General features: G+C 46.4%; 1 protein-coding gene across 1 annotated transcript in view; it reads right to left on the bottom strand.

The window, feature by feature from the left end:
- RHEB (Ras homolog, mTORC1 binding) overlaps positions 1–23,412 on the bottom strand; it is a 41,908-nt gene that overhangs the window by 8,507 nt on the left and 9,989 nt on the right. Inside the window, exons 2-3 of the mRNA XM_059396074.1 lie at positions 11,435–11,506; positions 5,566–5,633 (exon numbers count right to left, since the gene is read on the bottom strand). Coding sequence (XP_059252057.1) covers positions 5,566–5,633; positions 11,435–11,506 — 140 coding nt within the window. The remainder of the gene's footprint in view (positions 1–5,565; positions 5,634–11,434; positions 11,507–23,412) is intronic.

Here is a 23,412-nt window from a genome sequence, read left to right as displayed (position 1 = left end):
CCAAATCCTTACTATTTACCATTGTAATAAAGTATCTTTATAAAATAAAAACCAAAGGATAACTGAGTTTTATTCTCAGTTCTTTGATATCATCAATAGTGTCATCGATCTTTCGTCAGAAGACAGCACTTCTACATCTCAGGGCTTAGCACATATGCAAAACAAAACCTTTGTTTTCATGGTCAGTTTCATATTAGTTTCATTAAATGGAGTTCATTTTAGTGTTAAATTTTGAGAATGCATTTTTGTGAATGGAATGACAGGTCTTTCTAACCCGGATTAAAAACAAAATTCCAAATCATTTTAGTCACCAGCTGAGCTACAGCAGTACACCCAGAGTTCAAATCACCTTTTCCCTGAAGAGAAGATGTGGAAATAAAGAAATTAGTCATACTTCAGAGGCGTGGTACAAACAATCGTCAGTTAGAAAGTATCACAGGGAAAAGCACCTCCAGCTGTAACAGCAACCAAAAAGGACAAAATTCCTAGGAATAAACTTAAGAATTAAGTGTACAATCCATCTGAAGAAAATCATAAAATAACCCAACACATAAAAAATGTGCGTAAATGGAAGAGTGTGCCATGGTCCTCAGCAAGAATATGTAGGTCATCGAGGTATCCATTGCTCGATCCTAAATTAACATATAAGTGTAACTGAACCCTGATAAAAAGTGTATTTTTCGGAGAAACAGCAATTGTAGAAGGAGCTGGATGAAACCACAAAGCTACTTATTTAACTAAAATGAGCACTTACTAGTTTGTAAGTAAAGCAGACTGAATAACCTATGAAGACCTAGACAGACAGGAATTAGGTAAATGCTAGTACCAGCAGTTAAGCTCAGTGAGGGTAAGAGGTAACACTCACCGAAACTGTGTGGAAACAAAAGCATCTGGGGGGTAAATGAGCAGCTAAGCTGATCTCTAACTCACACTTGAGCAAAAATATATTCTAGAGCATTTAAAGATTAAAAATGGAAACCATACGCCTAGTCAATGGGAGGATTTTTAAGAACAGTATCAGTTGATGGGGAACCCGGGTGGCTCAGTTCGTTAAGTGTCTGCCGGCTCAGGTCCTGGGATCGAGCCCCGCATCCGGCTCCCTGCTCAGCAGGGAGTCAGTCTGCCTCTCCCTCTCCCTCTCCCCACTCTTTAGTTCTCTTTCTCTCTCAGAAAAAAATGAACAGCATCAGTTGAAAAGAGATTAATAAATTCGACTATACGAAAACGAGAAAGTTCTTCTTGACTAAAAACCTTTCAAACAAAACCATAGACCGAAAACAAACCAAAACCTTACAGCTTACATCACATAAAATGCTATTTTCTGCACGGTATCAAGGGGTCTTTCAAACCAGTAAGCAAAGACAGTCCTCCCCAGGGAAAAGGGGCAGAGCACAGGGACAGGGTAACTCCCAGAGAAGGAAACACAAATGCCCTCAAACAGAACACATGCTCAAATGCCTTCATAAGAAGAGAGACACTTAGGAACCAGGATACTCTCTTTCACCCAGGGGACTGGCACATAACAAGAGATCTGCTAATACGCTGTGCCCACGGGCGCGCAGATGAGCGAGTGAGAACAGAGCGGCCGGCGGAGGACGCAGCCGTCCCGCCACCAGATCGTGCTCCTGGACGCAGGCACGCACCGTCGAAATCGACATGAGACACTGATCGCTGCTGTCACTGGTGGTGGCAGCAGGACTGGAAACCACCTGCGTGTCGATCCATCATCAAAGTACGCTCTAGCCGAATGACGGCATATTACGTAGTCATGGGGAGGCAAACCGGGGGTGTACCTAAGACTGCAGAATCACCTCTGAGGTGGAGATACGGTGATCCATTACTTCTCAGGTGAAAACAAAAACACCAATTCTATTTGTATGTTCACATAGAGAACATCTGGGAAGCACATCCTAGAAATGGTGATGGGGCTAGTCTTAGAGGGGTGGAGCTAATGCCACCAGAGTAGGAAAGACTGAAGCTTTACTATTTACCATTTTGTGCTATTTTATTTCTGTAGCACGCGCATTTAGTACTATTTTAAAAAAACTGTACTTAATACCCTTTTTTTTAAAAGGGGGATCTGACATTATAAACACGACTCCCACTGAGTCACTTGTCACTGAGTCTACTTAAATTAGGTCCAAACAAAATCTCTCATGCAAACTAAAAATAATCGACTTGTATTTAACTATGTTCATCACCATCCCTTGCCGGGCAATGAAACCAGCTACGATATAAACTAGTAGGTAAACAGGACTTGCTGTTACATGCTGCTACAGTTACCCCTAAAACGAGTACACCAGTGACCGAATGCGCTCTAGATGGCAGCGACAGGATCTGTCCTTACTTCATCCTCTCCCCTGCCACTGGTGGCCTCAGCCCCAGCCCACAGGAATCCAATTTTAAAAACAGCTCTCGGAGCAGCTGGAAATGCGACATCTCATCCAGCTGCTCCTTCTACGTGGTTCTACGGAACCACACGGCACAAGGTGATGCGCATGTCGCGTAAGGACAGATCACAAACACGAACACAACCTTCCACTCCACAGTCTCCCAGACGGATGCGGCCTCGAAGAACACTACTAGCTGCAAGGAGAACCAATTATTCACGGCGGCTAAATTTGGAAATATTCTGTGCAAAAATTCTCTAACTATTCTTATCTGGCAGTAAGAGAAGCCACAGGAGCAAGACAGGCAGAGCTCGTCACTGACCCTGCCGTCCCTCACACTACGCACTCACTCCGAGACCCCTGCTTCTTTGTGTGCGCGGGGGGCATCCTTTGTGACTCTGTCATCAGAGCAGTTAAAGGCACGTGATGCTCCAGTGTACACTTAGGCTTTAGAACCCTAGAGGAACATATCTTCTGTTTTGATAGGAGGCAACAGAAAGGAATTTTCTCTCCAGAAAAATGTTTTTTTGTTTTTTAAAGATTTTTATTTATTCGACAGAGAGAGAGCAAGCCTAAGTAGAGAGAGCAGCAGGCAGAGGGCAGAGCGAGAGGCAGAGTCCCCACTGAAGTAAGGAGCCTGATGCGGGACTCGATCCCAAGACCCTGGGATCATGACCTGAGTTGAAACAGACGCTTAACTGATTAAGCCCCCCAGGCGTCCCCGGAAAAACGTTTTTCAAGGATGGCTCTACTCCCAAGTATAAGCGACACCTGCACTGTTCCAGTCAGTGTCTTGTTAACAGCAACATCAACTTGCCATGCTAGGCCCTGCTCTGGTCTTAGGAGCATCAAAGATCTACAGATAAGGACCAAACCCTGTGAAGCTCTGCATCCACTCTAAACCGAGCGCCAGTCCTACAAAGGCAGGCGCTGCGTCACCAGTTTACAGATGAATCTGAGGCACAGAGAGCTTCGTAACTTTCTGAAGGTCACCCGGTTAGTAAAAAAGTCAGGATATAAGCCCCGGCAGCGTGACTGCAGAGCCCATGTTCCCACAACTCTGAAATGCCCGTCCTGCTTCTGGCCTCCGACAAAATGCATTTCTTTCTTTCTTTTCTTTTCTTTTTAAAGATTTTATTTATTTATTTATTTCACAGGCAGGGATTACAAGTAGGCAGAGAGGCAGGCAGAGAGAGAGGAGGAAGCAGGCTCCCCACCGAGCAGAGAGCCCGACAGGGGGCTTGATCCCAGAACCCCGGGACCATGACCTGAGCCGAAGGCAGAGGTTTTAACCCACTGAGCCACCCAGGCGCCCCGACAAAATGTATTTCTACAGTAACATCACATGAAGGTGATTTGCCAATTTACATCCTCATCCCCACTTTCCAGAAGCTTAATGAAAATTCAAAATGAAGATATAAAAAGCAAATACAAATCTTGATAATGTCAGAGGCCCACTATGAACGACATGGCCGTGTTTCTTCGCCCAGGACACCATCAGTTAACACCCACTGTCCTATTACCAGGCTCCCTTCACTCTTAGAAGTGTCTTGTTTTAGGCAATCAATTACACAGTCATCTTAACCATAAAAGATACAAATTCAGAGACTCCAATACAATGTCTTATCCCAGAAGCTCTTCTACAGTAACTTCTAAAATAAGCTGTGTCCTCCACATCCTCACTCCCCGATGGAGACTTCTACTGCTCCCCTTGTTCCTTTCAGCCCCAGACCCCCTTTCTGTCACTGGACAGGTACCCTGCGGAGTAATAGCCTGGGACGGCTCAGGTCGAAGACAAACATCATGAGGCCTGACCTCCAACATCCATTACACCCGCCACCAGGGGGCCTTTGTACGGGGAACGAAGGGGATCCGGGGTAGATCTCTGTGATACCCACATCCCATCTATTTTCTTTGAAGCCTCCAGAATTGAAACTCCAGGGTTTCTTCTGGGCTCATACCACTTCTTATGGCTATGTTCTTGCTTCACCAGGGGGCTACGCTTGGCTTCTATGTTCACTTGGAAACATCAAGCAGAGGGCGTCCATTCTAAACCAAGACAGGCCACACCACTCCATGTCTACCTCAATCTCCCCAGGCTCCAGAAGAAAAGCCTCCATTTGACACGGCAGAGCAGATTACACTACACAGCCCCTCCTGCTAGTCTGATCCTTTGTCAACTTGAAGATGCAAGGAAGGACTCAGAGACCAACATCCCCACACTCTAGCAACTGTGCAACATGTTCTGTCCAACAGAGGTTTCTAGTAAAGGCTGGACTTGGCAGGGGGAAGTTCAGCCATCAGGGTTAAGGGTTTCTCTGTACTCTTCAAGTTCTCTGAACTTTCACCCGCTGCTTCTAGTGAATTCCCCTAGTCTTCCATTCTTCAAATCCCTACTACCTTAACCTGTGAATACGGTGTTGGGGTTTTTTTTTTGGGGGAGGGGGTTACTTAATCTTTGGCAATCACCTACTGTCTACAAATCAAATCAACACTCCCTAATCTAGTAATCACGTGACCCATCTACCAACCGCCTTCTTTCTGCCCTATACTTTTCTCTTGTCTTTCCCCGAAAAGACGTACTTTTGTCTTATTATTTATTTGACAGAGTGAGATAGTGAGAGAGAGAGAGAGAGAGAGAGAGAGAGAGAAAGAAAGAGAGCACACAAGTATGGAAGCCCAACCAGGGGGAGCAGCAGAGGGAGAGGGAGAAGCAGGATCCCTGCTGAGCAGGGAGCCCGAAACGGGGCTTGATCCCACTGGATCCCACCGGAATCATGACCAGATGGTTAACCCATGAGCCACCCAGCCACCCATGAGTCCCTAAATGTATTTTTGTCTTGATGTAGAATACATATTAGAAAGGAAGAAAAAGCTCTAATAGGATTCTGATACAGAATGCAAGTTTAGAAAATGGAAATACACCATCCTACGGTAAATGCAGACCTTCCCAATGCTATGAGTGTATTTCACACAAGTCTAAAGTAGAAGAGCAAGTGAATAATTTGGAAAAACCACCATAACGTGTTAGAGGAGAGAGCCTGTAAAGGTTCAGTCAAACATATGCCACGAGGGGTTTCCTTGACATTGCTGCTGTGTTGAAGCGCTGACGGCAGGGCAAGGACTGCCCGAGAGAAGGACCACAAGCAGATTCGGAGACACCGGAGACACTTACCTGCCCAGCTGTGTCAACGAGTTGAAGATGATATTCTTGTCCATTGACTGTGATCAATTTTGTGAAAGCTACAGGAGGAGAAAAGGAATGAAATATTAGTTTAAGTTGATTTTAGATCACCTAAAGCTTGAACACTGACAACCAACTATGCAGAGTCCCTAGTAAGTTCACAAAGAGATCCCGTAAAACACAATGGAACAGATCGGCCCGAGTTTACAGATTCCTCCCCACTTCCATTATTTAACTAAGAATACTGGCTGACTGATGAAAATCAAGGTTCAGTACGCTTTCAACTTTTTTGAAGGAATTGTAATTAGGCGACAACTCGTCTCCTTTAAAAGTCACCCGAGTGCACGATCTGTGGCTATGCCTTCCTCTTGTGAAAAAGTAAAACACAGGACATGAAGTCTAAGGTCCAGAATGGACCCCAAGCACAAAACTTTTCATTAATTTACAAGTCTGGTGTCAGAGCACAAAGAGATAATATTAACTGCAGTGTTAAGAACTTTCAGTACATTAAAACAATTAACAATTCTATTGACAGATAAAACAGCAACGGAACAGTTCTGTGTGAAGCCATCATTCCACTGAGCTTAAGGATCGAAGCAATTTTGTGATGACTTCTTTTCCTTACCAAGCGGGGAAAAAAACCCACCAGACTTAAATAACTTCCGGAAAAGTCAATTCAGAATTCTGAGGAGACAGACTTCAAACAAATGTAGACAAAAGAGGAAAGAACTATTAATAGTAACAGAATATTACAAAGTGTAACCATCTGGAACCCTGACAATGAACGGGAACGGATGTCTTCTGCATCGCCATTTGTCTCAGACACGTGAGTCCTCCAATTCTGGCTGCCCACTCGACTCGACCAGAACTGGGCAGCAGAATCTACCCCTCGCACAGCTGGGAGTGGACCCACTGCTGCCCACAGACTCCCACAGCCAAAAGGGAAAGCAGAAACAGACACAGAAATATTACGAGAGAAAACCTGAAGTGATGAGGGGGACGGAGGGGAGAGCTAAGCTGAATGCTGAGTTGCACAGGGAGAGAACGGGAAGCTCATGCTGGCACCGTCACCTCCTGCTGCAAGCAGGGGTGCGGGAAGCAGGTGAGCAAAAACCCGGACCAGGCCACCCAAGGGGGCTGCCACACTTTTTCACATTCTTGTGCCCCTGATGGGGACGCCAACTTTAGGAATAATTAAATCAGATGAAAACCGAACCCAAGTATTTCAAGACAGGGAGTACCCAATATATTCTGTTTTCGTCAATTCCAAGAAAAAATTGTGTTGTACTCCCCCCCCCCCCGCCCCCCGATGGATTGGCCGCGCTTTCCATCACTGTCCGCCAAGAGGCAGTCACGACACTCCCGTGCTCAAACTTACCTCAGTGAGGTAAGCCCAAAATGTGCAGTTTAGTCTTGGCGAAAATTAGGGAAGTAACCACAGTGAGCAACAGAACTAAGGAACCGTGGTTACGAAGTAGGACGTAACTGCTGTGAAAACATCATTCATTCGCGCAAGAGCTATTTCTTGAGTACCTACCTCCCCCACCCCCAGCCCCACCCCCAGCCCCACCCCGCCCCAGGGAGCACAGCTCTGGGTGTTCTCGAAATGCTGCGACTGACCTCAGTGAGCTTCCAGCCCTGGGGACAGACGGTGGACCCAGATGCCGTCAGGCATCCTCTGTGGGAGAGGAGCACCCAGGCGGAGGTCGACCAGCAAGTGACCACGTGCAGCGAGGAAGAGCAGGGAGGTCGGCGCAGCGGAGGCTGAGAGAGTGTTGGTGACCAGGTTGGGAGGAGGCAGAAGACCTTACAGGAGATGGTAAGGACTGCAAGAGTTTTACTGTCACTGTATGGGAAAGCGAGGGCTCTGAGGCGGCGAGTAAACTGGTCTGATTTCTATTTTAAAGCGATCGCTCCAGCCCTGCTACGGATGATGGAAACAGGCAAGAGTGCGCAAGGCCACTGGCGGGAACCCGTAATACAGCGCCCGTATAGACTCGGGATCTGGAGATGACCATGGTGGTCTGGATCGGTCTGGATCGGCGGGGCAGAGAGGAGAGGAGAGGAAAGCCAGGGTGGAATTCTGGGTGTAGTTCAAAGGTAGAGCCCAGAAGGATCTGTGACTGGCTGGAAGCAGGGTGTGAAAACGGGAGAGGTGGGACAACTCCAAGGTTTTCGGCCTGAGCAAGGAGATGCCTGAATTGGTATTTACCAAGTCAGGAAAGCCTGTGGGAGGAGCACTGGGGATGAGGGAGGACAGGCACGAAGAAGCCTGAACCGAAGAGGAAGCGAGGGCAGCGAAATAAAGAAGAGTTTGGGCAGGGGGTGCTGGAGAGCCGGGCAGATCGCTGATGGCCAAGCGCAGAGAAAGCCCGAGCCTGACGCCAGAGCCCACGGGCGCCCTGCGCTGCCAGGTCCGGAAGATGAAGATTCAGCCAAGGAGATGTGAGAAATACTGGCCATGAGCGCAGCGTAAAACAGGGAGGGCATGTAATTGTACAAAGGATATAAGAAATAAAATTGTTAATCAATGTTTTAGTATATTCTTGCCCATAAAAAGGATGTAAATCCTCCAACGCACAGCAGTAAAATGAAATCGAGGTCCTTCCATCTGTCATGGAAAACTGCCTCTTCTTATTACTATAGAAAGAAAGGGACGTGTAATAAGAGATCTGTCAGTTCCATAAACCAGGAACCAATTCTTCTGTGCGCTCCAAGTCCAGGCTCTCGCCGCAGCGGGAAGCCGGCTCTCTCCTCGCTTCATTTTCCTGGACCCGCTCACCCTCCTCCTCCCTTTCTCAATCACTAGAGAAATTAATCCAATTTCCAACCGAAAATCCTGAAATTGCCCTAAGCAGCCTAATAGCTACTTACTGGTAAAGCCTGCTAAAAATAAGCAAGGTAATAGATTTCTAGAATCTGGAATTCATAAAGTGAGATTTGTGTCACTGAAGTGTATCCGGACTCCTAATTCATATCCTACCGAGAAGCCCACCCACCATGCAATGCTTGATAATGCCGCAAAGCTCCTAATTAGAATTTTCCAATTTTCTGAGAAGGCTTATTAGTGCATCAACAGTACCACCTTTGAGATGGCAGAAGCTGTAAATTGCTATTTGTCCTTAATTTATAAACTACTGCTACTAAATTTCACCACAGCAATTTGGTTTGTATTGAGTTGTCAGATTAATGACACAGAATGTCGCACTGGCATACACTGTATTTTTGGTATAAAAATTTCCCCAAATTAGAAAATTCGTGGTTTTACGGATGTTATTCTCTTGTATCCCATTCTCAAAGATGACACAGTTCCAGAAGTTTTGTTTTCGTGGTGATGCGTTCAGAGCTGTGTCCCCACTCCATGTCCGCTATGAACCATTTATTCTAAGTTAAAACGTTAAGTGTAAAATAATGACCGGATTATTTCCAGATTTACAGTGCATGGAGCTTTTTAAAACCTTAAAACCGTCCAGTCATTTGTTAGCAACAGGCTTACGAGAACCGTTCCATTTCTCATTCCCTGTAATCGCTGAACAGTGTTTTTGACCCAACCGCGGAGGAGAGAGCGGAGGGTTTCTGCCTGGGTTAAATGGTCAGAAGCACGGTAAACAGAAACGGGCCTGCATATGCCTCATGAGCTTTTAAGGGATTCATACATTCTGATATTCATTTTTGCTCCTGCCTGAAGAATTTAATAAATATTCTTAATCCATTTTTGAGCTGAAAATGTCTTTGTTACTGAACACCAAGTATTGTGTAGAAAGCATTAAACACACAATTAAAGATGACGTTGACAGGGGCAACTGCGTGGCTCAGTGGGTTAAGCCTCTGCCTTTGGCTCAGGTCATGATCCCAGGGTCCTGGGATGGAGCCCCACATCGGGCTCTCTGCTCAGCAGGGAGCCTGCTTCCCCCACCCTCTGTCTGCCTCTCTGCCTACTTGTGATCTCTGTTAAATAAATAAAATTAAAAAAAAAAAAAAAAAAAGATGGTGTTGACAGCCTTCCAAGTAGGGTCACCTCATTCAATTTCTAAGATAATATCAAAGTTGAGCAAGCCGGATGCTCACTGGACCGATTAGTTACATACAAAGGAAATCTCTACACAGCACCACGACTCTCCCTCCACCTCAACACCTCGACCCAAAGTAGCACAAGGACACACAATTACAATAACCACGTGTGTGAGCAGGGCTTACCAAGAAAGCTGCATTCTATTATTGTCTGAACCCAAGAACCAAACGAGCCTTACCCCTTTTAGGGGACGCAATTCCAAATAGTTACTTAAGGCCATGACTGCAGAGCTTAAGGCCATGACTGCAATTTTCTTGTGTTCTATTGCAACGGAGGTAACCAAACTGGTTCACGCAGTGCTCAAATCAGCCCGCGCCTCCGCCGGCACACGTATTCTTCTCCAGGGGACGGTCCTCAGCGAATCAACACAGGATTGTATGGCGCCGGGACTCCTCCTCTCCAGATTCCAGCAGAGCTCACTTTCAAACCCTGGTCTCCCCAGAGTCGGGTCAGCAACCGCTGTGCGTCCTTCCTTGCCACCAGCGTACCGGGACATGGCCGGAGAGCTGCAATTCTCAAGTCAGAGGAGGGCAAAGGCTTCCCGTAAAGGTCAAAAAGCCTGTGTCGCAAGTACTCAACAACTCTGCTGTTGCAGAGCGGAAGGAGCCACAGACACGGTGAATGAACTCGCGGCTGTGTTCCAATAAGGCTTTACTTACGGGCGCAGAAATGTGAACTTCATGTAACTTTCACAGGTTACAGATATCCTTCTTTTGACTTTTTCAATTATTCAAAAAAAAAAATAAAAACCATTCTTTGCGCGTGCGCTGCGCAGAAAGGCAGTGTGTTTTTCTGGCCTACAGGCCGTAGTTGCTCCACACCCTGTTGTGAGCCTCTTTTGAAGTCTCTCTTGCAAGCTCTGGGCAGGTGAGGTCCACAAATCTAGCTGTTGAAGTTTATGAAACCTACTGTTAAGCTGCTTCGTGTCTAATTCGTGCATCAGGTTTGGAAGAATCCTGTGTTCAAATGTGTCATCTTCCTGGTGACAAATCCTGGGTTAAGTCCAGGCATCAAGAATCTGAGACGACTGGTTCTTGGGTCTATTTAGGGTTTTATGATCACCTGAAATAAGACCAGCTTCCAACAAACCAGGTTCTTGGATGAAATGCTTAATGATCCTAGAATCAAGACTCTCACAGTCCTAGGATCCTTTGGCAAGATTTCAGAACCACGGATTGGAAGTGGACAAGGTAAAGGCTGTGGCTGGTCCTGTTCTCTGGTGCTTTTCTTCTGCGTAGGGCCTGAAATGTCAACAGACTTTGGAGCCATCTCTGTTTCATGCCCCAACTGCTCTCTCCATCCCAGAAGAGCTCACTTCTCCACAGCCTTCTTTCAAGTCGTCAGGGCTAGAAGGGGTTAGGGGTGCGGGATGGGGGAACGGCTCACGATTCCCTAAGGGTAAGGTACAAAGGATCTGGAGTTTTTTCATCCTTTCTTTTCAAGCTTGGAATCCTTAAAAAGAGCTACTGTTGAGAAGGAGGGGAGAAAAAAAGATTGTGCTCTCTATTCTTGTTTTCCTGAAGCAGGAGTCTGGGATACGAAGTTCACTGTAGGACTGGATTCCTACGGAGCGGAATAACAATTTCTAGATGGCGGGATCCGGACAGTGAATAAAAACCCATTTAGTGTGAAGTGGATCAAACTTTTGGAAGCTTTTTTGGACCCCAGTTGGAGATCTGTAAGGTTTACCCCAGTAAGCCCTGCCATCGAAGCCTCCAGGAACACAATGGCTGTTTGTGTGAAGAATGCGGGCTTCTCAGTTTATAAACCCTTCAAAACAATACTTACTGTTTTCTATGGTTGGGTCGTAGGAGTCAACAAATTGGCCTTCAACAAACTGAATCGTCAATGAGGATTTCCCTGTAAGAGAGAGCAAAAGCTCAGTATGTATCGGCATAAAAACGGAACAAAAAATTTAATGCTACTATTTTACCAACCCCCCCCACCTCTAACAAGATGAGGAGACGGAGAGTACTCGATCGGAACACACTCCTTTAATTAACTTCTGGGCAATTTCAAAAAGGAAATAAATTTCATGAATTTGCTTTATATGAGAGGAATTTAAGAAATTAAGCTACTACGAATTAAATGCTTTTGTCCCACTGACAAATATTACTGACCAATAAGCGCATCGTATATTCTGTTAAAAGGAAACACAATCCAAATTAGGGCTAAGTGAAGCTAATTTGCTCTGGCATCCCTGAAATGTGGATATCAATTCTAATACAGAAAATAGTAAAACGGGTTTTCTTTGGGCTCTTTCATATATGGCTGTTAGAAATGTAACCAGGTACAGCTTTTTAAGGGGGAACCTGAGAATATGGAACAGCAGTCTTCACTTAAAAAACTCCTTGAAGGCAGAGATCCTGTCTCAAAATTCAGTATCAAAGGCCTCGTGATGTCTGGCACAAAGAAGACAATTAAGAAATGTTGTGGACTTCACAAAATCACTGCTCATCATTGAGCCCATGTGCTAAGAAACCAAGAGCTGGAGCCCTAAGTTCTCACCTCTTTGTTACCTGATTTTCCTACTCAAGGACGGTAGGGACTAGGGCACTCCATACAGACAGCACAAGAACAGTCTGAGAAATGACGGAAGTGGTCCTCCCATATCTCACCCCGGTCCCTTTCTTTTCTTATGCATTCTCAGAGCACAATTTTCAAAGGTGTTATGTTTTTAAAAGATTTATTTATCTGAGAGAGTGAGAGCGTGTGTGCATGCGTGAGCGAGCACGGGGCGGGGGGTGGAGGGTAAGGGCAGAGACAGGGAGAGAGAGTCTCAAGCAGACTCCCAGCTGAGCGTGGACCCCGACACGGGGCTCGATCTCATGGCTTTGAGATCGTGACCTGAGCTGACGCTTAACTGCACCACCCAAGGTGCCTCACCATTTTATCTCTAAGTAATTTCTACACCAGAGTGGGGCTTGAATCTACTCCCCAAGATCAAGAGTCGCTCGCTCTTCTGACTGAGCCGGTCGGGCGGCCCCTCAGAGCACAGTGAATTTTAAACACAAGCTCCACACGCTTGCTGCGTCTCACTGAACTGCCAGCTCCCAAGATCTTCAGGATAGGGGGCACCTGCGTGGCTCAGTCATTAAGCATCTGCCTTCGGCTCAGGTCATGGTCCCAGGGTCCTGGGATCGAGCCCTCCGTCGGGCTTACTCAGCGGGAAGCCTGTTTCTCCTTCTCCCTCTCCTCCTGCTTGTGTTCCCTCTCTCACTGTGTCAAATAAATAAAATCTTTAAAAACAACAACGACAACACCACCACCCCAAAAGATCCTCAGGGAGTGAGGTTTGTACCAGGAACCTTCTGCCCCGGGGTTTAGGCTGCGGCTGCCTTCCTCTGGCCCGCGAGAGGGCAGCTGGCAGGTGGCACGTTTTCACGACGAAGGCAGGCCCCGCACACGTAGAAATTAATGAATTAATAAGCCGGTTTAAGCAGGGAGCCTGCTTTCTCCTCTTGCTCTTTGCCTGCCTCTCTGCCTACTCGTGACCTCTGTCTGTCAAATAAATAAATAAAATCTTTAAAAAAAAAAAAAAAGCCCCGTCTTTAGGGAGAAAACTGGCTTTCTCAATCAGCTTGGTCCTAGGAGAAAGGGACCATCCATTAGGGGAGGCAGGACTGCGGAGAAGCCTGGGCCTCCCCTGGGTCTCTCCCCTAAGGGGAGATCATTAATTATTTAAATTAAGAAGGGACAGGAAGAGTACATTTGCTGACAGGACACAGCCGGGCATTTGGCTGTTTCCATTAAAAAGCAGAACTATTAAACAACCAGCGCTGAAGTCTTCCTATTACTCTTAGTCCACAAATCCCACTGTTCCTCATGTTCCCAGTCCTGGTTCCAACCATTTCTGGCTTTTGGGGATACCATCGTCCTCTAAAGCAGCAGCTTGGCTCTTAGGTCAGGCTTTTGTGCCGTTCACCTGCAGCTGCGAGGGCCACTGTTAGTGCCCTGCTCGCGTTAGTGACGAGTGCACCGATGTACCGATGACGAGGTGCCAAGGATGTTCTGTATTTGATCACAGTTAACAAGCCCCTTCCCCATGATAATCTCACACGTTTACTGTGGCCTTTGCATTCATCAGATTCAGATTCTGGAAGACTAGTTATTTCCTGAAGGTGTTTCATCCTCTCTCTCAGTAGGCTCATAAATTAGTATAACCTGAGGGGATTTCAAATTCCAGATCAACTCTCTGAAGAAATGCTGAAGACAATACAGGAGTGATCGGAAACAAACCGAAAGGCAGCTCTTACCCGATGCCTGTTATCACTGCAGAGAGAGGCACGGATCACTCCTTTTAGGCTAACATTACCAAAAAGGCATGGAAACAATATATCCCAGCAGCCCACAAATATTCTTCCGCCAGACTAAAAACCACCTTAACTTTAAAAAAATCCTACAGATCATTTTTAGTAAGTTTCTTCTAAACATCTACCAGGTAAACACAGCATTTACTTATTTCTTGCCAAGGATAATATGGCCAGTAAGTTTGTTCACCTGGTATTTTTTTTTTTTTATTTATTTTTTTTTAAAAGATTTTATTTATTTATTTGACAGACAGAGATCACAAGTAGGCAGAGAGGCAGGCAGAGAGAGAGAGAGGGAAGCAGACTCCCTGCTGAGCAGAGAGCCCGATGCGGGACTCGATCCCAGGACCCTGAGATCATGACCTGAGCCGAAGGCAGCGGCTTAACCCACTGAGCCACCCAGGCGCCCACACCTGGTATTTTCACTTCGCAAGACACACTTGCAAGGCTGTTGACCGAACCGCTCACACTCGTGACTGCTGCAAAACAGGCACTGTACAGACAACATTTTAAGAGCTTTCAGATTAATTCTAAACTAGTTGTCATGATTATTTTCTTTGAAGATTTTACTTATTTGACAGAGATCACAAGTAGGCAGAGGAGCATACAGAGAGAGAGAGAGAGAGAGAGAGAGAGGAGGAAGCAGGCTCCCTGCTGAGCAGAGAGCCTAATGTGGGGCTTGATCCCAGGACCCTGAGATCATGACCCGAGCAGAAGGCAGAGGCTTAACCCACTGAGCCACCCAGGTGCCCCATGATTATTCTTCTAAAAACCCACACTATTTTCATGTATTACCTCTCCCTCCCCTCCCCCAACCAGCACTCTATGGAACAGCTGACACGTTCCTTGTTCACTGGGACATAATGGGGAGGAGTAGGTTTCAATCTACCAACTAGTCTGTCAAATCATTTGGCGCAAGGGTCCACTGGGAACAGTGTGATGTATCTGGGACACAATCCATTCCGAGGACTGCGTTCCTTTTCACCTCAAATTCTCCACATCACCTTACGGGACCCTGCCGTCCACATATATAAGATGGTTTAGCTTCAAAGCGTTACCGGAATTGCCACCGATAATTCCCTCCATGCCAGCTCGTGCGCATACCATGAAACACCGGCCGGTTGCCCCTCCCAGAAGACTCCCCGTCGTTCGCAACCTCCCTCGCACCAATCCCAAGCAGGACGGCACATTCTCCCAGCACCCTTACTTTCTGACTCCTGTCCAGGACATCTCTGGAAGCAACACTGTCAAACCAGGGGCTGTAATCCACCAGGTCATGAAATTAATATACTGAGCCATGATCAGCACGGTTTTTATTTTTTTAAATAAAGATTTTATTTATTTGGGGGCGGGGGGAAGCGCGCATACAGAGGGAGAAGTAGACTCCCTGCTGAGCAGAGAGCCCGATGTGGGGCTCGATCCCAGGGCCCGGAGACCATGACCTGAGTTGAAGGCAGCCGCTTCACTGAGCCGCCCAGACAGCAACACTGTTCTTAAAGAAAGAACACCAGACCAGACTTCGAATAATCAAGTTATAAGGCGGCAGTCACAAAGGTCAGAAATACACGACTCTCAACGATCATATCCTGACTCTCCAATCTCCACCACCTTTCACTTCCTTGCCCCGAGATAAATCACTGTTCACTACTATCTGGTCTATCCTCCAATTTCCTTTCTCTGGGCTCCTTGAAAACATCCTCTGATCTCAATCTAATCATTTGCCTTTGGTGAGCCTGTTGAGCTCTGCCGCAGACAAACCCTGCAGTCCTGTCGGTTAACAGCTATTCTCAATCTCTGGTCTTTCCAGGCCCCCCCACCCCTCACCCCCGCCGTCCCAAGGCTTTAGGAAGCCTCTCCAGAGAGGAGCAGTGAAAATGTGGTTCCACCAGCAGCATCCCAGGGTGACCTACTACAAATGCAAATCCTCGGGTCCCAACCAAACCCTCTGGGAGTATTAACAAGCTCTACCCCCGCACCGCCCCTTTCCACTGCACCCTAAAACTTAAGAAGCGCTGTCCTCAGGAAACAAAATTCAAATTTAACAGATCACTCTAGGTCACTTTTCTCTTCCAGCCTCCAGGATGTCCCCACAGCCTCTAGTTCCTGCCAGCAGCTCACGTCCTAAGTATTTAAAGAATTTTTAAGAAGAGCCAGGCACTGGGGCGCAGCTGTGCTTCCGAGGCCCTGCCTAACCTCAGAGATCACCTGCTGTGCCCGCCTCTTATTCCTGCAAATGCTCTTCTGGCTCCTCATGTTTTGAAGCCCATTTCTCCCCAGCTCTCCTCTAAATCCTCCCCCTGAAATAGCCGAGAACACATTCATGGTTTCTATTGCTTTACTCCATTCCATGCGGTTGATGAATGGCGCCTCTGAAACATTTAAATATATCCAAGCCAAGGAGAGAGGCCTGGAACAGACCCTCCCGTGCACCTTGCAAGGGGGCAGGGCCCGGCCCACACCTCGACTTCATGCTTCTGAGCCCAGAGCTGTGAGATGATGAAGGCCTGTCACAGCCTGCCATCTGCGGAGCCCTTCGCTGCCACCCCAGGAGATGAAGACACTTGTTTTGCCTTTCTATTTTAAACAACTTCATGATGATGGAATTCAGATACTATATAATGTAACCACTTAAAGAGCACAATTAACTTTTTAGTATATCGACAGGGCTGTGCCGTCCTCACCACAACCAATTTTGAAACATTTTCATCACTCCAGAAAGGAACCCCATACCTGTCGGCCTTCCCCTCCATTCCCCTGGGCACTCCCCAGCCCACCGCAACCACTGAGCACCTTTCTGAGTCTGCTATTCAAAATAACTCAAAAGGAACCCAATAAAAGAGGCAAGAAGACTCGAACAGACACCTCACAAAACTCTAAAAATTACCAACAAGTAAAGGAAAAGTTGCTCCCCTCCCTAGTCACTCACTGGACAATTCAAACAAAACCACCACCATAGCATTAGCATGGCTGAGGTTAAAGCGTTCGAGGATACGGAGCATCAGGGAGGCTGGAACTCTCGTCTGTTGCTGGTGGGAGTGTAAAATGGTACAGATCTATTGGGAAACAGTTTGGCAGTTTCCAACAAAATTATACACTTACATACATGTGGCCTGTGCGACACTAGTCCGAGGTATTTACCAAAGACAAATGACTGCGTGTCCACAAAGGGTAAGAAATGGTTTCCACGGGGCACCTGGGTGGCTCAGTTGTTAAGAATCTGCCTTTGGCTCAGGTCATGATCCCGGGGTCTGGGATCGAGCCCTGTGTCGGGCTCCTTGCTCAGCGGGGTGTCTGCTTCTCCCTCTCCCTCTGCCCCTGCTTGTGTTCCCTCTCTTGCTGTGTGTCTCTCTGTCCAATAAAAAAAAAAAAAAAAAAAAAAAAAAAAATTAAAAAAAAAAAAAAGGTTCTCACAGCTTTGCTCTTAGTAGTTAAATACTGGAAACAAAGATTCACAGGCGACAGGAGAAACAGACCATGGTGTAGCCATACGAGGGACTACTACTCAGCGATTAAAAAGAAACCACTTAGGCATATGACAACCGGATCAACCTAAAAACTATCACGTTTTTTGAAAGCAGCCAAACAGAGTATTCACTGTATGATTCCATCTATATGAAACTGTACAACAAGGAAAGTCAATCCACAGTGACAGGAAGCAGATTGATGCTTGCCTGGGTGTGGGGGTGGGCTACGAGGGAATGTTCTGGCGTGATAGAAATATTTGGTATTCTGGCGTAATGGTTGCACTGGTGAGTAAATCTATCAAAACTCATGTAACTTTACACTTGAAATGCATACTTTATTATATGTAGATTATACATCAATAAAAGTTGATTTAGGAAAGTATAAAAAAGAGGAAGACATTTACTATTTTTCACTAAGTGGAACAGTATGGTGATTAGCTATGTCACCGCAGGCAGTTTTCCTGAGTCTGTTTCCTTGTTTGTAAACTGGAGATAATACCAGTCCCTACCTTCCAGATTGCTGTGAGGTTTCAATGAAAAAATACGCGTGGAAAAGCTGGTACATCGTAAGTTCTTGCTGAATGTCCCTATTTGTAGTAATACTATTAACTGCTCTTAAGACTAAAATAATCAGCTTGGGAGACAAAGGCATTCAATAATTACAGCTAATAAATTAATCTGTAATCTAAGAAAATGAAAGATACTAACAAGTACTTCAGCTCAAACCTCAAAATAACGTGACAGGGGCACGTGGCTGGCTCGGTTGGTGGAGAGTATGTATGACTCTTGATCTCAGGATTTTGAGTTCGAACCCCAAGCTGGGTGTAGAGATTACTTAAAAAAAAAAAAAAAAAAAAGGCAGGAAGTATAAAAATATCCCACTCGCCAGCAGTGAACTACCAACTGCTCCGTCATCCACTGCTATGTAACAAACCACCCCAAAACTCAGTGGCTAATACGGACAGCCACGTCCTCTGTTCTCGAATTCTACAACCGAGGCGGGGCTCAGCTGGGCCCTCTGCTGGTCTGGCAGTCACTCCCTCCCTGGTGGCACTGGGGGGTAGCGAGCCTCAGCTGGGCTGGCTGGGCCTTCCATCGCCCACACGTCCTCCTCGCCTAGCACGCCCACGTGTTCCTTGTCGCTCCACAGAACACAAAAGCAGAAGCTGCTGATCTCTGAAGGAGTAAGGCCTGGCACCGGCCCACTGTCATCTCTGTGGCATTCTGTGGATTCAAGAGTGTCATAGGGACATGGTGTGAATTCCAGGAAGGTCTTTCTCTGGGAACCACCAAGAGGAAGGACATTGACAGAGCAACCCAGTCTGCAAACAGCAGAAGGTGCAGTTATAAAGGGAAAGCAACCTGAACAGATCGTCATAGAAAAGGCTAGAATAACAATGAACTGTATGAAGGTTCACCAATGTGTTCTCTACACGAAACGCAATGCCAATTAGATGCTTACTCAAGAACGGCACCCACTTCAGGGAAAGATGAGTGGTTCTGTTAACGGCAGGCTGTTGCTTTATTGAGGGGGTGAGGTGACAGGCATATACATCAGGGTCACCAAGGAAGCCTCCTGTAAAAAATACATTGACCTCACCATTCTAATTTAATAAGGCGGCACATGAAGAATCCTTGTATGTTCCGTGTTAGCCATGATCTTGATACGTGAACCCATCCCTACAACATCTCCATCAGAGTCAGATGAAGGCATGTGATGCAGAGAATCCAAAATTCAATTGCTCACCAGGACCTACGAGCCAGATACCGTTTTAAGAGTTTGTACATTTTCCTATGAATTATCTCATTTGTTCCTATGAGTTAACCAGAGCTGACATCATCTCATTCTTTCTCACACCCCCTTCCTGACTTTTAAAAATAGATGCTAGGTGAGAAAAAAATGAAGGTGTAATTATTATTACAACAAACATAAGACAGAATGACCGAGCAAAGCTGGTTCATAGTTATTCCTCATTCAAATACTTCCCGGGTGCCCACTACTGCCAAGCATGATCTACCAAACGTACGCCACGGAGAATACAAGAGGTAAGTTTATAATAAAACATAAAGATTTGAGTTACATAAATGGAAGAATTTTATTAACTGTCAGAGTTATTAAACTAAAAGAAAAACAAAATTCTGCCAAGAAAGGCTATGAAACTATCTCCCTGAAGAGTTTTAAAACAGGAGATCCACTTCCCTGGGATGATTCAAAGACACAGCAGAGCCGGAAGGCAGGGACAGACATGATAAACTGCAGGAAATTCAGTGTTCAGCAACAATGAAGAAAGAATTTTGCTACACATGTGGCCAAAAGTGGAGAGAAGCCCCAGGTCCAGGGAGGAAAAGGGTTAGGGAAAAAGCTAATGAGATAAATTCTCAAATTACAACACAATCTTTAATTTATTAAAAAGCACATAGTTTAAGACTCATCAAAATGAGTAATAAGAAATCAGGAAAATGAAAAGAGATAGTTATCAGCACAAATGGTTACTTATAAAAATTATTTCTTCAAAAGTTCTTTAAGACTCTACAATGACCCACTTATGACCACCAATTCCCTTCTCCCTACTTCCGTGCTGTCCCACGGTGGGGAGCCAGTGGGCAGTGGACACTTGAAACGTGGCTGGTCCTGAGACGCATCATACATAATGTAGAACATGTAAGATATCAAAGCTTTGCATTAAAAAAAGTGACAATATAAAAAATATTCAACATACACTGAAATAATATTTTGGACTTACTGGGCTAAATTAAACATATACTTAAATTATTTCAACTATTCCTTCTTATTGCTTTATGTGGTTACTGGAAAATTTTAAATTCCCTAGATGCCTTGCATTGTATTCCTGATGGACAGTGCCACTCTACGCCATTTAAGGGTACAGGGAACATCCTACTTGTATAGACTTCGCTGCCTACCAAAAAGACTTCCACAGTTTAAGAAATGGAAGCTATGTCCATTTTGTGTGTAGTCCAATATTTTAGGATAATAGTCATCCAGAAACATGGCTGGATTAAGAAAACAATATCTTTTATAAAAACACACTTCACATATTTTGGTAGCAATTATGTACAATGAAAAAGTCTAGGGACGCCTGGGTGGCTCAGTGGGTTAAGCCTCTGCCTTCGGCTCAGGTCATGATCCCAGGGTCCTGGGATCGAGCCCTGCATCGGGCTCTCTGCTCAGCAGAGAACCTGCTTCCCTTCCTCTTTCTGCCTGCCTCTCTGCCTACTTGTGATCTCTGTCAAATAAATAAATAAAATATTTAAAAAAAAAGAAAGAAAAAAACAAAAAGTCTAGAGGTACCTGGGTGGCTTAGTCAGTTAAGAGTCTCTCTCTCTCTTTTTTCAAAGATTTTATTTATTTATTTGACAGACAGAGATCACAAATAGGCAGAGGCAAGCAGAGAGAGGAGGAAGCAGGCTCTCCGCCGAGCAGAGAGCCCGATGCGGGGCTCAATCCCAGAACCCTGAGATCACGACCTGAGCCGAAGGCAGAGGCGTAACTGACTGAGCCACCCAGGTACCCCAAGGGTCTGACTCTTGATCTAGGCTCAGGTCTTGACCTCAGGATCATGAGTTCAAGCCCTGCCTTGGGCTCCACAATGGGTGTGAAGCCTACTTAAGAAAAAACCCAGAAAAATAGGAAAGAAGTAGTCTAGAGATGAAGCCCGATTCCCTGTCTCCCCAAAGCAAGGAACGTCCTTGGAGACAGACACGAGTCCTTAGCACCCCTGCCTGGTGGAGCGAGCAGGGTCAGTGCGCAGGGTCCCACGGGTCTTGCGACCTCCTGTTTCCAAGGCAGCAGGGAGACAACGCCGCAGCAGGAAGGTGTGTCTGGGCACAGCCACAGGTGACACGACCACCCAGGGGCAGCACACCCTCCGGCAGCCAAAATGCAGGCACAGCCACCTACTCTAGGACCATGGGAACTGTGTGGGTCGCTGCTAGGCCCTCTACAGCCAGAAAGCAAGGTGAGTGGGTAGATCTAGCAGGTACACAAACGAATGTGGTCCCCCCCAAATCCCGGTGTACCCCTTCTCCCTTTAGCCCAGGGCACAGTTGTTCACTCAGGGCCTCATGCAAACCACCTGTAAGTTTTCCTTAACATCTCGTCTTGGCGACTCCCCCCTTGTCACTTCTCAGCTCCGCCTCAGCGTCCTGCCCATACTGCACCTGTGTCTGACACCTTGGCCCATGAACTTCAGTACGCGGCTGGTCTTGGCACTTCCGTTCCCTGACTGCTCCACCCCCCTCCCAGAGCTGCCAGAGGGTCTTCTTGAGGATACACACCAGGAAGATCAGCAAACTACAACCCAGGATCTACAAGTGGTTTTTACATTTTCAACTGGCTGAAAAAAAAATCAGTAATATTTCATGATGTACAAATTGGATGAAACTCAAATGTCAGTGTCTGTAAATACGGTTGCACGGCACACGGCCACACTCACTGATGTACTGTCTACAGCGCTTGCTTGCTCCGAGGGGAGGCGGCAGCAGATGGACTCCAGAACAACATGGGTGCGAACTGTGCAGGTCCACGGATATGCAGGTTTTCCGATAAATGACACTGCAGCACTATACATGTATTTCCTCTTCCTTGTGCTCTTCCCAGTGACGTTTTCTTTTCTCTAGATCACTTTACTGCCAACAGTACAGTATATAATACATAATTTACAATTTCTGTACAGAAGTTTGTCCATCCTGGTGTAGACGATCATCTTATCTGTTGCTTAAAACCCATCAGTGACTTTCCTCCATTTCTAGGGCAAAGTCTAAAACTTGCACAATAAGGCCCTCTAGGCTGTTCTTGGTAGGCAGCGGGCACACGGATAACCCCACCCTGCCCAGTCACATCCTATTCCTCGAGCCTCGGTCACCATTCCTAGGTCCAGCCACACTGAGCCGAAATCCACTCATCCTTGGCATATGCTGCTCCTTTGGACGGTAAGGCTCTGTCCTTCCTACCCCACTGATCCCGCACCTCTGCCTGGCTAACTCCAGCTCTCATGACAGTTCTTTAGGGACCTTTCTCCACCCCTGTGCAGGATTTCTCCCCTGGAGGATTTCTCTCGAAGCATTTAGCCCAATCATCTGGGTAGCAGCCCAAAGAGAGTGCTGGCTCTGGACTAGGGCTGAAATTCAGATCCTGGCTCAGCTACTTCACTGTTGACCTTGGGCAAATCCATTTAAACTTTTTGTCGTTCATCTCCTCATCTGCAAAACAGGCATCATCTTCACCATCCTAATAGTACGCACCTCACGGTGTTTAAGGGCGCCCCATACCACTAATGCTTTAAAAACTATTAGTAGTAGTAGCAGTACTGTCTCCCGGGCCTCCCTCCCCAGACGAAGCTCCCTGAGGGCAGGAAGCAGGACTGTCTCTGCCTCTGTGGCTAAGTACACTGTGTCTGGCACATGGTAGGGACTGATTTGAACATCTAATGATCACCTAAGTAACATTACACTGAATCCACAGTGTCCCCTCAAACCCGTCATTCTAGCAACTCAATCTTTCGGGGGAATGAAGCCCTTTGGGTAGCTGACAGATGCCAACTCCTTCCCCAGAAAATATGCCTGTGATTTCAGGGAAAGCTCACGACCTCCAAGAAGCACTCCTCTAAGCTGGCACTGCTCCCCAACACGTGACACCCAGGACTGAAGAGACTGCTCTACTGGCCGGTCCGAAGGAGTGCTGGGTAACTAACATGCTGGGAAAATGGACCCGGGTCCTCAACCTGCAGGCACTCAGGGGACCTTTTCTGAAACACAAACATAAGACTTTAGACTTCTTTCTTTTAAAGATTTATTTGAGAGAGTATGTGTACATGAGCTGGGATGGGGGCTGAGATGAGGGAGAGAGAGAGAGAGAGAGAGAATCCTGAAGCAGACTCCATAATGAGTGCAGAGCCGGATGTGGGGCTCAAACCCAGGACAAGGCATCATGACCTGAGCTGCAACCAAGAGTTGGCCGCTCAACCGACCACAG

The sequence above is a fragment of the Mustela nigripes genome, chromosome 4 (genome assembly GCF_022355385.1).
Source record: "Mustela nigripes isolate SB6536 chromosome 4, MUSNIG.SB6536, whole genome shotgun sequence".
Taxonomy (NCBI): Eukaryota; Metazoa; Chordata; class Mammalia; order Carnivora; family Mustelidae; genus Mustela; species Mustela nigripes.
Note: the sequence above shows the minus strand (reverse complement) of the source record. Positions and strands in the feature narration are given on the sequence as shown.